The sequence below is a fragment of the Scyliorhinus torazame genome, chromosome 15 (assembly GCF_047496885.1).
Source record: "Scyliorhinus torazame isolate Kashiwa2021f chromosome 15, sScyTor2.1, whole genome shotgun sequence".
Taxonomy (NCBI): Eukaryota; Metazoa; Chordata; class Chondrichthyes; order Carcharhiniformes; family Scyliorhinidae; genus Scyliorhinus; species Scyliorhinus torazame.
In genome coordinates, this window is record NC_092721.1 from 165,630,676 (window position 1) to 165,644,014 (window position 13,339).

Below are 13,339 nucleotides of genomic sequence, written 5' to 3' on the forward strand. Positions count from 1 at the left end.
GGGTACTACCGATAGCAGTTGGACCTCCACTTTAGTGGCTGCAATATTTCTTCGGAAATATCAACTTTTCCTCCCTGATTTCTACCCATATAAATTAGAGATTGTCAATTACATTTTCCAGAGTTCTACAGACTCACTCAGGAACTCAGGTTATTTGCAAAGGCTACATATATGAGCACTGATAGAATAATCAATAACTTAAAAGAAACAAGCATTGCTAATATGATGGTTTACCAGATCTTCTTAATATAATTCTTTTATTATTATTCTCAAAAGCAATTTGCAAAATAAATACTATTATAATCTAGTTGTCACATAATCACCCTGTGTCACAGTCCATTTATTCACACTGTCTTCATTCCCTGAATCCTTTGCCAGAGTATTCTCTGTTGCTTCTAAAGAGTGAGCACTGGGGTTGCCATCTGGAGACTGTTGGTGTGAAAGTACATGTATCTTTTCTTCCTTTTCTGGCTTCCATGTGTTACTCATATTTAGGTCTTTTATGTCTGAGTCAACCTTGTTGACTACCACTGGGTCCAAATTCCTCATGCCCTCACAGTCAGAGCTTCCTTTGTTTTTCAGCAGGCATTCCTCCTGAGTAATTTCCTCAGAAACTGTGTAAATCCTATTGCTATTCTGCTCTGCATTGCATGGTTTTGTTCTTTTGCGAAAGAATCCTAAATTTTTGATAGAGTCTTTAACAATACTTTTATTGTTTTGCTTTTCCTTGGATATATCAGTTGCTTTCAGCGTGGACCCATTGCTTAAGGTGCTACATGCCGCTGGAGTGTCTGATATTTTAGACATTGGCTTTGGACAAACCAAAGATGTCAAATCATAAAAGCTTAGCTTGTTCTTCTGCTCATTTGCACCTGTTATTTTCTTTGTTGAAAAAGTCACGTGGTCAGCTGCCCGATCTTCGCTTTTAAAAACTTCATTTGGATCGGATATTCCGGACGCTGTGTTAACAGTCGCAGCCTGTTTACCAAGAAGCTTGTTTCCTTTGAGAAGACCCAAAACTTCATAGCGGAAGCTGGAAATATCTTGTTTCAGTTCCTATAACCACAGCAACGGTCTTTTACTTTAACGTATAATCTTTTCACTGATGTCAAAACACTGCCAATAAACGAGTATTTTAACAAAACGATCGGGAAATATCCATTTGCCAATAATATTAAGACTTCTCTGAATACTTCACTGCCAGAATCAATAATTAGGGAAACTTTAAGTTGCTCAACCAGACTGTGCAGTCAGCATGAAATTGAACCACAGGTGATATAAAGTTCCACTTTAGCAGTGGATTACAGTTTTGTTACCTCTAATATATTGCACCACAATGAATGTTGCGTTCCAGGTGTAATCTACGTACCCCCACCCCAGTTGAATAGTCACATTTTTAATAATTATAAATTGGTGATGCATTGCTGCCCGCCTTTAAAAAAATTCATTTTTACAGGATTTGGGCTTCGCATTTGTAACGTATAGTTTAGGATAATTGAGACTTCTTTCTACCCTTGGCAGTAAGTTTGAGGCAGAACAAGTGGTAACACTAGACACTGGACATTTTGTAAACTGACACTAAAGCATTTCTACTCATATTTGAGGTTTCAGTGTTGCTATCACCAAAAGTATCCTTTCAACTGGAAATGATCATTGCCACCTTCTAAGTGATTGAAACTGTCGCTGCAATTCTTTTCCTAGGCACAGAATTTGGCAAACAATAGTCAAGACAGTACCTTGAAATTCTCTTCAGTCAGCCCTTCTTCAGTTTTGGCATCTCTGATCATTGCAGCAACATATCTTTTCACCAGATTTCTTATAACTTCCTGAAAGACAGGAATAAGCAAATTAAGAAATTAATTCATTTTACAGGATATAACAAAGTAGGCCTAATCTGTTCGCACTTTTGAACAAATGTTTATGCTAATGTACTGTTGCCTCCATATAAAATCACCATTTTAAAAATATTAATAAAATGGTTTCATTGTAATGAAAATTACTAATTTGGTGCAAACAGATGGCTAACGTGCCATTTAGCAAACGAACGGGAGATTGTGAGAAGTTGTGTGCTTGTTGGAAAAAAAACTGCGCTGGATTTTACCCCCCAACACACTACCCTGGCGACACATGTTTTTGGCGGGGGCAGGGGAACATAAATATGTTGGATGGCTGGTCCACTGTCCCCATAATTTGGGGATGGTAAGGCACCCACTAGTTTGCCTGTCCTTAGGCCTTTTGAGGGCCTTGAAAGGCCAATTAATGCCCATTTAAAACCCTAATTCTGCCTCCACTGCCATAAAATACTGATGTGGAGATGCCGGCGTTGGACTGGGGTGAGCAAAATACTGGAGAATGGCCGGTGGGCGAGAGTGGGAAGTCTTCTTAAACAACTTTGTTGAAAAGGTGGGTTAAGTTGGGGAATGTACATCATTTGGGGTGAGTGGTGCTCTGTGTACATCCGGTCTCCCTACCCCTCCAAGATGTTACCTCCACTTCATTGCTTATTGTCTGACCTCCAAAATCCACACCCTCCCCTCCAGAGGTTCTCTGATCCCGCCCCGTCCAAAATCCCAGACTTGCCTCTCCCTGGAGCTTGTCCTTTTCACCCTGCTTGCAATCCCAGCAGCACCCACTATTGAGTTGTGGCACCGCTGGCATTGGTAGATCTTCCCACCAATCAGATTCACCGGCAGTTCTTGAGGGCGGGGGGGGGGGAGGACACACTTCCTCCCACTGAGGGGCGAAAGTCCAACCCTTAGCGTGTTTTGGCAGCTGGCAATGTGTTATTTCCACGGAGTGGCCTTATTCAAAGTCGATTTTTGTACCTAGGGGTCGAGCAGTATGCCGTTCTCCCCACCTCCCCATAAAGCCCAACACACTAATTCAAATGATGAGCACATAAAGTATATTCATCAGTTACATTTGGATGAGCACAACAATTTTCTGCTCCCTCTGATTACTATGAGCAGAGTGTTCTCCATGCCAATGGCTGCACACCCATCCATCTCAGGAAAAGGGAGATTCTGGTTCCATCTTTTATTGCCCAAGCTACTTTAAAAAGTCTTCACCAGAATGAAGGGTCATCATCAAACTGAAACGTTGGGCTGGATTTTGTTCCAGCGACGCAGATCTACCCCATCCCACTGGTTGGAGAACTGATGGGAACCCGGCTTCGCTTCCGAGGGGTAGGCATGATGCGATTAATTGCCCATTGGGAACTTCACTCGCCAGCATCGGGCCTCCCACCCAATCAAGTCCCCAGTGGGGTGGAAACTTCGCCCCCAAGGAGCTTTTGACCAATTGAGAATAGTGCTGCTGCCTGAAATGCACTGAGGCCCTGCCCCAAGATGTTTGCTGGATCCCAGGATGCAGGTGAGTGACCTTGTGGGTCACAAGGGAAGGGAGTTTGCTGGAAAGAGGGAGGCGGAGACAAAGGAAAAGGGATGGCTTTAAGCGCCTGTCCATTCCTGATGCCGGGTCTCTCAACTGGTACATCATGCCTGTCAATGAGCGATGTCCTTGCAACCCCCCCTCCCCCTGCCTTCATCATTCTTTTCCAGTGGGCTGCACTAAATCCAGCTCATTAAATCTGTTTCTCTCTACAGATACTGTCTGTTCTGCCAGGTAATTTGAAAATGTTCTTTTTATATTTCAGAATTCCAGCATTTTCAGTCTTTCCAAGTTGAAGAGCAGATTGCAAATCTATGCATAATTTCTGTAGACTTCATTGTTCTAATTTGCTTTGCCATATGGCCTGGTGATAAAAAGTCATGATTTTGCAGTTATTCGTTTTATATAACATCACAATGTTCCTTAAGCTATAACAACCCACTGCATTTATAATTTCCCTTTAATTTAGTGAAACATCCAGGTTGCGTTTTAAAGAGGATAGGATTCTAGCAAGAGTATCTGAGAAGGGATGGGGTGGTGACTGAGGTATAGATAAAGAGGTAAATTTTCAAGAGGACTGGTAAAAGATATGCTACAAGTGCAGAAGGTTCAAAATGTAATGGCTGAAGGATTGACCACCAACGGTGTACTGGAAGGAGTAACTTCAGAAGGACAGTTCTGCAAACATTAGTGGCACATGAAAGAATATGGGGTTCAACAATACAACAGAGGTAGGTTGGTGCAATGCCATCAATTGTTTTGCAGACTAGCTGGACTTTGAAGTCAATGTGCTGAGACACAAAATCATTCAGTTTTACGGAGGACAGAGTTGACAGCTGAGCACAAGGTTGTGAAAGGCAGAATGTGGTTACTGGATGAGTTAGAATTTGTGTAAGATGAAACTTGGAAAACCAGGAAGAGAAAAGTGGGAGATACTTAGCCTGGAAATTATAAAACCATGAATAAAGATATTGTCACGTGTGGGGAAATGAGGATGGAGATGGATCATACGGTCAATCTAAGTTTTCTTGCTGATTGAATGTCCTTGCTTGAGGTTAGAGATTGTGCATTATCAGGCTCACTATCAGGGGAGGCGGTGGCAGAATGGTATTGTCACTGGACTAGTAACTCAGGGACCCAGAGTAATGCTCTGGGTTCAAGTCCCACTATGGCAGATGGTGGATATTTAATCCAATAACTATCTGGAATTAGAAGTTTAATGATGACCATGAACCATTTTAGGTTGTTGTAAAAACCCAGCCGGCTCACGAATGTCCTTCAGGGAAGGAAATCTGCCGTCCTTACCCGGTCTGGCCAGATGGCCTACTCCTGCTTCTAGTTCTTATGTCTTATGACCCAGACACCACCATCACCATCCCTGGGTCTGTCCTGTACCACCGGTAAAGGTGGCTGCACAGTGTTATGCATTCTGGAGGAAATTATTCTGGGAGTCCTTAACATTGTTTCTGGGCCCTATGATGTATAATGGCATCAAGTCAGGTCAAGCATGGGCAAGGAAACCTCTTAGTCATTACCACCTACTGCCAAATCCAGCATTGGAGGTGGAGATCAGTGCCAAAGCCCTGCAGAAGAGGACAGCATCCAGTGTTGCAAGAGGGTGGCACGGTAGCACAGTGGTTAGCACAGTTGCTTCACAGCTCCAGGGTCCCAGGTTCAATTCCCGGCTTGGGTCACTGTCTGTGCGGAGTCTGCACATTCTCCTCATGTCTGCGTGGGTTTCCTCCGGGTGCTCCGGTTTCCTCCCACAGTCCAATGATGTGCAGGTTAGGTGGATTGGCCATGCTAAATTGCCCTTAGTGTCCAAAAATGGTAGACAGAGTTACTGGGTTACGGGGATAGGGTGGAGGTGTGGGCTTAGGTAGGGTGCTCTTTCCAAGGGCCGGTGCAGACTCGATGGGCCGAATGGCCTCCGTCTGCACTGTAAATTCTATGATTCTATAGGTGACTCCAGACCCACACAGCAATGTCGTTGACTCTTAACTGCCCCCAACTGAAATGACCTAGCAAGCCACTCAGTTCAAGAGCAATTAGGGATGGGCAACAAATGCTGGCCCAGCCCACATCCTAAGAACGAAAAAATATTCTGATCAAGGTAAAGGGTGCAATTAGGTCCTGAGGTGCAAATATTCAGGTGTAGCTGGAAAGTGGGGAATTAAAATATTGCTTCAGTTGGAGGAAGTTTTGGCTATACTATGCTCAATGATAATGGTGTCCACATGTATCTCATTGCTGTAGACTTTCTCACCGAGCTAACTTCGGGTGGATAGCCAGTGGTTTGTGCCAGATGGCTGACTGATGGTTCTGAGAAGATGGGGACGGTTTAGCACAGGGCTAAAGAGCTGGCTTTTAAAGCAGACCAAGGCAGGCCAGCAGCATGGTTCAATTCCCGCACCAGCCTCCCCGAACAGGCGCCGAATGTGGCGACTAGGGGCTTTTCACAGTAACTTCATTTGAAGTTACTTATGACAATAAGTGATTTTCATTTCATTTCATTTCATGTCTAGTCCACTTTAAGGACCAGAGCTCATTAGAATCAGGGCAATAGTCTATGGGCGGACATCAAATGCACTATGGTAGTCCATTGGCTCCAGAAATAGACTATCAAGCTGATCTCCAGATTGGAAGAACGCATTTCAATGAGGCATCTCCAATCTCTGGGATTATTTGCTCTCTTTAGACAAGGGTGACAACTCTGCGATGATTTATTTAATATTAAACTGGAAAAGTACACCTGCTCTTCCTCAGGAATAGCCTCTGCTTCCTGTTATAAAGCATTTTATTCGCCAGGGAGCAGCGCCAGTGTGGTCCTGTATACAGCTTAGCTCCTGCAGCAGAGGCAGGAAGAGATAAAGCCCTGGGTCTGTCTCCGGTACTTGCAGGTGCGACATTTCCTCCGCAAGGAAACTACAACGTTCCCCAGACACACCTTGCCGGACAACATATTCGCGCTGGACTTGCTAGGGGATGGTAAATGTGGCGACATATTCATACGATTGTTAGAAGAGGTAAGGGTCACACTGAACCAGAAATGAGAAAGATGGGAGTAGTAAATGGGCATGGAGATGGGGGGGGGACGACTCTGGATCAAAGCTCTGCACAGGGTAAACTCCACCTCCTCATGTACAAGACTGAGCCTAACGCAGCTAAAGTTGGTGCACAGGGCGCAGCTAACCAGGGCATGGATGAGCAGGTTCTTCCCGGAGGTGGAGGATAAGTGCGAGCGGTGTCAGGGTGGCCCGGCCAACCACACCCACATGTTCTGGTCCTGCCAAAGGGTTCTGGATCGCCTTCTTCGAGGCCATGACCAGAGTGGTGGGGATAAAGATGGTGCCATACCCTTCAGTGGTGATCTTCAGGGTATCAGAATATTTAGAGATTTTTGTGAGGCGAGGGGCCGACGCCCTGGCATGCGTCTCCCTGATCGCCCGGTGGAGACTTCTGCTTGGATGGAGGTCGGCAGCCACCATCCAGGCCTCAGATAGGCTATCCCACCTAGCGGAGTTTCTAAAACTAGAAAAAATAAAATTTGCCATCGGGGGATCAGAGAAAGAGTTCCACCAGCCTCTTCGAAGACCTGTTTGTGAGCAGCAACTGGGGAGGGAGGAACAACCAGAGGAGGGAAGAAGGGGATTGGGGGAATGGTCACCCACACCATAGTGAGGAGGTGAAATCTGCACAACATACCAAGGGCGCGGGTGCCCATATACGGCAACATAGCAGTGCCGCCATACAAAGAGCATTACCCCCGTGCTATAACTCATCTCCTGTTTCGCTTCTTCCTGGGGTGCGGTACTCGTTGGGTATCCGGCACCTCAGGCTACAAAGGGGAAGCTCGGACTTTACTGCAATGTAAATGGACCACTTATCTCTTTGGTCATATTTTTCTTTTGCTCTCTGTTATTGTTTGATAACACTAATTAAATTTCAACCACATGTACAGTAAAAGGGAGTAAACTTTCTGAAGGGGCCATTCTCCGGAAAGATTTTGAAGTGTGGTAGCGAGCAGGAATTGCCGCGACCTTCCTGGCACTCGGCCCAGCGAGGCCGGCAACGCTATTCACTGTTAATTGGTCCACTTAACGAGGCCCCATGGGCTTTTCGCTGCAAATGAAGGCTTACCAGCTGATTCGCCGGGACTGCGCTCGCCAGCTCCCTGCCAACAAGGTCCAGCAACACTTGAGCACCACTTGCTCAGCCCAAAAAAAAGACAAAAAAGACAATGTGTCGAGGAGAATACTGAGATTCAGGCTACTAGACTAGACGGGATTGAGGTTCAAAAGGAGGAGGTGTTAGCAATTCTGGAAAGTGTGAAAATAGATAAGTCCCCTGGGCCGGATGGGATTTATCCTAGGATTCTCTGGGAATCTAGGGAGGAGATTGCAGAGTCTTTGGCTTTGATCTTTATGTCATTATTGTCTACAGGAATAGTGCCAGAAGATTGGAGGATAGCAAATGTTGTCCCCTTGTTCAAGAAGGGGAGTAGAGACAACCCCGGTAACTATAGACCATAGAACATAGAACATAGAAAATACAGCACAGAACAGGCCCTTCGGCCCACGATGTTGTGCCGAACCTTTGTCCTAGATTAATCATAGATTATTATTGAATCTACAGTGCAGAAGGAGGCCATTCGGGCCCCTGAGTCTGCACCAGCTCTTGGAAAGAGCACCCTACCCAAACTCAACACCTCCACCCAACACCAAGGGCAATTTGGACATTAAGGGCAATTTATCATTGGCCAATTCACCTAACCCGCACATCTTTGGACTGTGGGAGGAAACCGGAGCACCCGGAGGAAACCCACGCAGACACGGGGAGAACGTGCAGACTCCGCACAGACAATGACCCAGGCCGAAATCGAACCTGGGACCATGGATCTGTGAAGCAATTGTGCTATCCACAATGCTACCGTGCTGCCCTTAAGAACAAATAAATCTACACTATATCATTTTCCCGTAATCCATGTACCTATCCAACAGCTGCTTGAAGGTCACTAATGTTTCCGACTCAACTACTTCCACAGGCAGTGCATTCCATGCCCCCACTACTCTCTGGGTAAAGAACCTACCTCTGATATCCCTCCTATATCTTCCACCTTTCACCTTAAATTTATGTCCCCTTGTAATGGTGTGTTCCACCTGGGGAAAAAGTCTCTGACTGTCTACTCTATCTATTCCCCTGATCATCTTATAAACCTCTATCAAGTCGCCCCTCATCCTTCTCCGCTCTAATGAGAAAAGGCCTAGCACCCTCAACCTTTCCTCGTAAGACCTACTCTCCATTCCAGGCAACATCCTGGTAAATCTTCTTTGCACCTTTTCCAGAGCTTCCACATCCTTCCTAAAATGAGGCGACCAGAACTGTACACAGTACTCCAAATGTGGCCTTACCAAAGTTTTGTACAGCTGCATCATCACCTCACGGCTCTTAAATTCAATCCCTCTGTTAATGAACGCGAGCACACCATAGGCCTTCTTCACAGCTCTATCCACTTGAGTGGCAACTTTCAAAGATGTATGAACATAGACCCCAAGATCTCTCTGCTCCTCCACATTGCCAAGCACTCTACCGTTAACCCTGTATTCCGCATTCATATTTGTCCTTCCAAAATGGACAACCTCACACTTTTCAGGGTTAAACTCCATCTGCCACTTCTCAGCCCAGCTCTGCATCCTATCTATGTCTCTTTGCAGCCGACAACAGCCCTCCTTACTATCCACAACTCCACCAATCTTCGTATCGTCTGCAAATTTACTGACCCACCCTTCAACTCCCTCATCCAAGTCATTAATGAAAATCACAAACAGCAGAGGACCCAGAACTGATCCCTGCGGTACACCACTGGTAACTGGGATCCAGGCTGAATATTTGCCATCCACCACCACTCTCTGACTTCTATCGGTTAGCCAGTTCGTTATCCAACTGGCCAAATTTCCCACTATCCCATGCCTCCTTACTTTGTGCAGAAGCCTACCATGGGGAACTTTATCAAATGCCTTACTAAAATCCATGTACACTACATCCACTGCTTTACCTTCATCCACATGCTTGGTCACCTCCTCAAAGAATTCAATAAGATTTGTAAGGCAAGACCTACCCCTCACAAATCCGTGCTGACTATCCCTAATCAAGCAGTGTCTTTCCAGATGCTCAGAAATCCTATCCTTCAGTACCCTTTCCATTACTTTGCCTACCACCGAAGTAAGACTAACTGGCCTGTAATTCCCAGGGTTATCCCTAGTTCCTTTTTTGAACAGGGGCACGACATTCGCCACTCTCCAATCCCCTGGTACCACCCCTGTTGACAGTGAGGACGAAAAGATAATTGCCAACGGCTCTGCAATTTCATCTCTTGCTTCCCATAGAATCCTTGGATATATCCCGTCAGGCCCGGGGGACTTGTCTATCCTCAAGTTTTTCAAAATGCCCAACACATCTTCCTTCCTAACAAGTATTTCCTCGAGCTTACCAATCTGTTTCACACTGTCCTCTCCAACAATATCGCCCCTCTCATTTGTAAATACAGAAGAAAAGTACTCATTCAAGACCTCGCCTATCTCTTCAGACTCAATACACAATCTCCCGCTACTGTCCTTGATCGGACCTACCCTCGCTCTAGTCATTCTCATATTTCTCACATATGTGTAAAAGGCCTTGGGGTTTTCCTTGATCCTACCCGCCAAAGATTGTTCATGCCCTCTCTTAGCTCTCCTAATCCCTTTCTTCAGCTCCCTCCTGGCTATCTTGTATCCCTCCAATGCCCTGTCTGAACCTTGTTTCCTCAGCCTTACATAAGTCACCTTTTTCCTCTTAACAAGACATTCAACCTCTCTTGTCAACCATGGTTCCCTCACTCGACCATCTCTTCCCTGCCTGACAGGGACATACATATCAAGGACACGTAGCACCTGTTCCTTGAACAAGTTCCACATTTCACTTGTGTCCTTCCCTGCCAGCCTATGTTCCCAACTTATGCACTTCAATTCTTGTCTGACAACATCGTATTTACCCTTCCCCCAATTGTAAACCTTGCCCTGTTGCACGTACCTATCCCTCTCCATTACTAAAGTGAAAGTCACAGAATTGTGGTCACTATCTCCAAAATGCTCCCCCACTAACAAATCTATCACTTGCCCTGGTTCATTACCCAGTACTAAATCCAATATTGCCCCTCCTCTGGTTGGACAATCTACATACTGTGTTAGAAAAGCTTCCTGGACACACTGCACAAACACCACCCCATCCAAACTATTTGATCTAAAGAGTTTCCACTCAATATTTGGGAAGTTAAAGTCGCCCATGACTACTACCCTATGACTTCTGCACCTTTCCAAAATCTGTTTCCCAATCTGTTCCTCCACATCTCTGCTACTATTGGGGGGCCTATAGAAAACTCCTAACAAGGTGACTGCTCCTTTCCTATCTCTGACTTCAACCCATACTACCTCAATAGGCTGATACTCCTCGAACTGCCTTTCTGCAGCTGTTATACTATCTCTAATTAATAATGCCACCCCCCCACCTCTTTTACCACCCTCCCTAATCTTATTGAAACATCTATAACCAGGGACCTCCAACAACCATTTCTGCCCCTCTTCTATCCAAGTTTCCGTGATGGCCACCACATCGTAGTCCCAAGTACCGATCCATGCCTTAAGTTCACCCACCTTATTCCTGATGCTTCTTGCGTTGAAGTATACACACTTCAACCCATCTCCGTGCCTGCAAATACTCTCCTTTGTCAGTGTTCCCTTCCCCACTGCCTCATTACATGCTTTGGCGTCCTGAATATCGGCTACCTTAGTTGCTGGACTACAAATCCGGTTCCCATTCCCCTGCCAAATTAGTTTAAACCCTCCCGAAGAGTACTAGCAAACCTCCCTCCCAGGATATTGGTGCCCCTCTGGTTCAGATGCAACCCGTCCTGCTTGTACAGGTCCCACCTTCCCCAGAATGCGCTCCAATTATCCAAATACCTGAAGCCCTCCCTCCTACACCATTCCTGCAGCCACGTGTTCAACTGCACTCTCTCCCTATTCCTAGCCTCGCTATCACGTGGCACCGGCAACAAACCAGAGATGACAACTCTGTCTGTCCTGGCTTTCAACTTCCAGCCTAACTCCCTAAACTTGTTTATTACCTCCACACCCCTTTTCCTACCTATGTCGTTGGTACCAATGTGCACCACGACTTCTGGCTGCTCCCCCTCCCCCTTAAGGATCCTGAAGACACGATCCGAGACATCCCTGGCCCTGGCACCCGGGAGGCAACATACCTTCCGGGAGTCTCGCTCGCGACCACAGAATCTCCTATCTATTCCCCTAACCATTGAATCTCCTACAACTATTGCTTTTCTATTCTCCCCCCTTCCCTTCTGAGCCCCAGAGCCAGACTCAGTGCCAGAGACCTGGCCGCTAGGGCCTTCCCCCGGTAGGTCATCCCCCCCAACAGCATCCAAAACGGTATACTTGTTTTGAAGGGGAACGGCCACGAGGGATCCCTGCACTGTCTGCCTGTTTGTTTTTTTCCCCCTGACTGTAACCCAGCTATTCTTGTCCTGTACCTTGGGTGTGGTTACCTCCCTGTAACTCTTCTCAATCACCCCCTCTGCCTCCCGGATGATCCGAAGTTCATCCAGCTTCAGCTCCAGTTCCCTAACACGGTCTTTGAGGAGCTGGAGTTGGGTGCACTTCCCACAGGTATAGTCAGTGGGGACACCGGTGGTATCCCTCACCACCCACATCCTACAGGAGGAGCATGTAACTGGCCTAGCCTCCATCCCCTCTTACCTTACAGAATATATCTGCTGTGTGGACTAACTAGATCTCCGCCCTCCGACTCTGCTCCCAGTCAGCTACACTTCCTGTAAACTCCTGGCTCTCTTCGTACTCTTTGCGGAAATGTCGGAAACAAAATGAAAGGAGCACCTTACTCCCTCCTCACCTAACTCCCTCGGTCACCAAACTCTCACTATCGCACTCAAAAAGCACCAAATTCAGCACTCCCTCGGTCACCAAACTCTCACTATCGCACTCAAAAAGCACCAAATTCAGCACTCAGTGCAAACGAGTGAGCCTTACTTCTGTTGTGGGCAAAGTCTTGGAAAGGATTATAAGAGATAGGATTTATAATCATCTAGAAAGGAATAATTTGATTAGGGATAGTCAACACGGTTTTCTGAAGGGTAGATCGTGCCTCACAAACCTTATTGACTTCTTTGAGAAGGTGACCAAACAGGTGGACGAGGGTAAAGCAGCTGATGTGGTGTATATGGATTTCAGAAAAGCGTTTGATAAGGTTCCCCACGGTAGGCTATTGCAGAAAATGTGGAGGCATGGGATTCAGTTACTAGTGGTGTACCACAAGGATCTGTTTTGGGGCCACTGCGGTTTGTCATTTTTACAAATGACCTGGAGGAGGGCGTAGAAGGATGGGTGAGTAAATTTGCGGATGACACTAAAGTTTTCGTTAGAGAGAAGGTTAAGAGTTGACTTAATAGAGGCATACAAGATGATCAGAGGATTAGATAGGGTGGACAGTGAGAGCCTTTTTCCTCGGATGGTGATGGCTAGTACGAGGGGACATAGCTTTAAATTGAGGGGAGATAGATAATAGGACTGATGTCAGAGGTAGGTTCTTTACTCAGCGAGTAGTAAGGGTGTGGAATGCCTTGCCTGCAACAGTAGTGGACTGGCCAACATTAAGGGCATTTAAATGGTCATTGGATAAACATATGGATGATAATGGAATAGTGTAGGTGGGCTTTGGATTGGTTTCACAGGTCGGCGCAACATCGAGGGACGAAAGGCCTGTACTGCGATGTAATGTTCTATGTTCTAACCCCAGCCAGTTTGCAACACAGGTGCTGAGGAGACCAGCCCCGAGATTTGGGGATGCTGACCTGTGAGGCTGCTAGACGCTGTGAAGG

General features: G+C 46.2%; 1 protein-coding gene across 1 annotated transcript in view; it reads right to left on the minus strand.

Annotated features, from left to right (window-relative positions):
- Positions 1–226: 226 nt before the first annotated feature.
- Positions 227–13,339, minus strand: part of trpc4b (transient receptor potential cation channel, subfamily C, member 4b) — a 174,486-nt gene continuing 161,373 nt past the window's right edge. The window contains exons 10-11 of the mRNA XM_072477060.1: positions 1,737–1,826; positions 227–1,056 (exon numbers count right to left, since the gene is read on the minus strand). Coding sequence (XP_072333161.1) covers positions 298–1,056; positions 1,737–1,826 — 849 coding nt within the window. The 3' untranslated portion in view covers positions 227–297. The remainder of the gene's footprint in view (positions 1,057–1,736; positions 1,827–13,339) is intronic.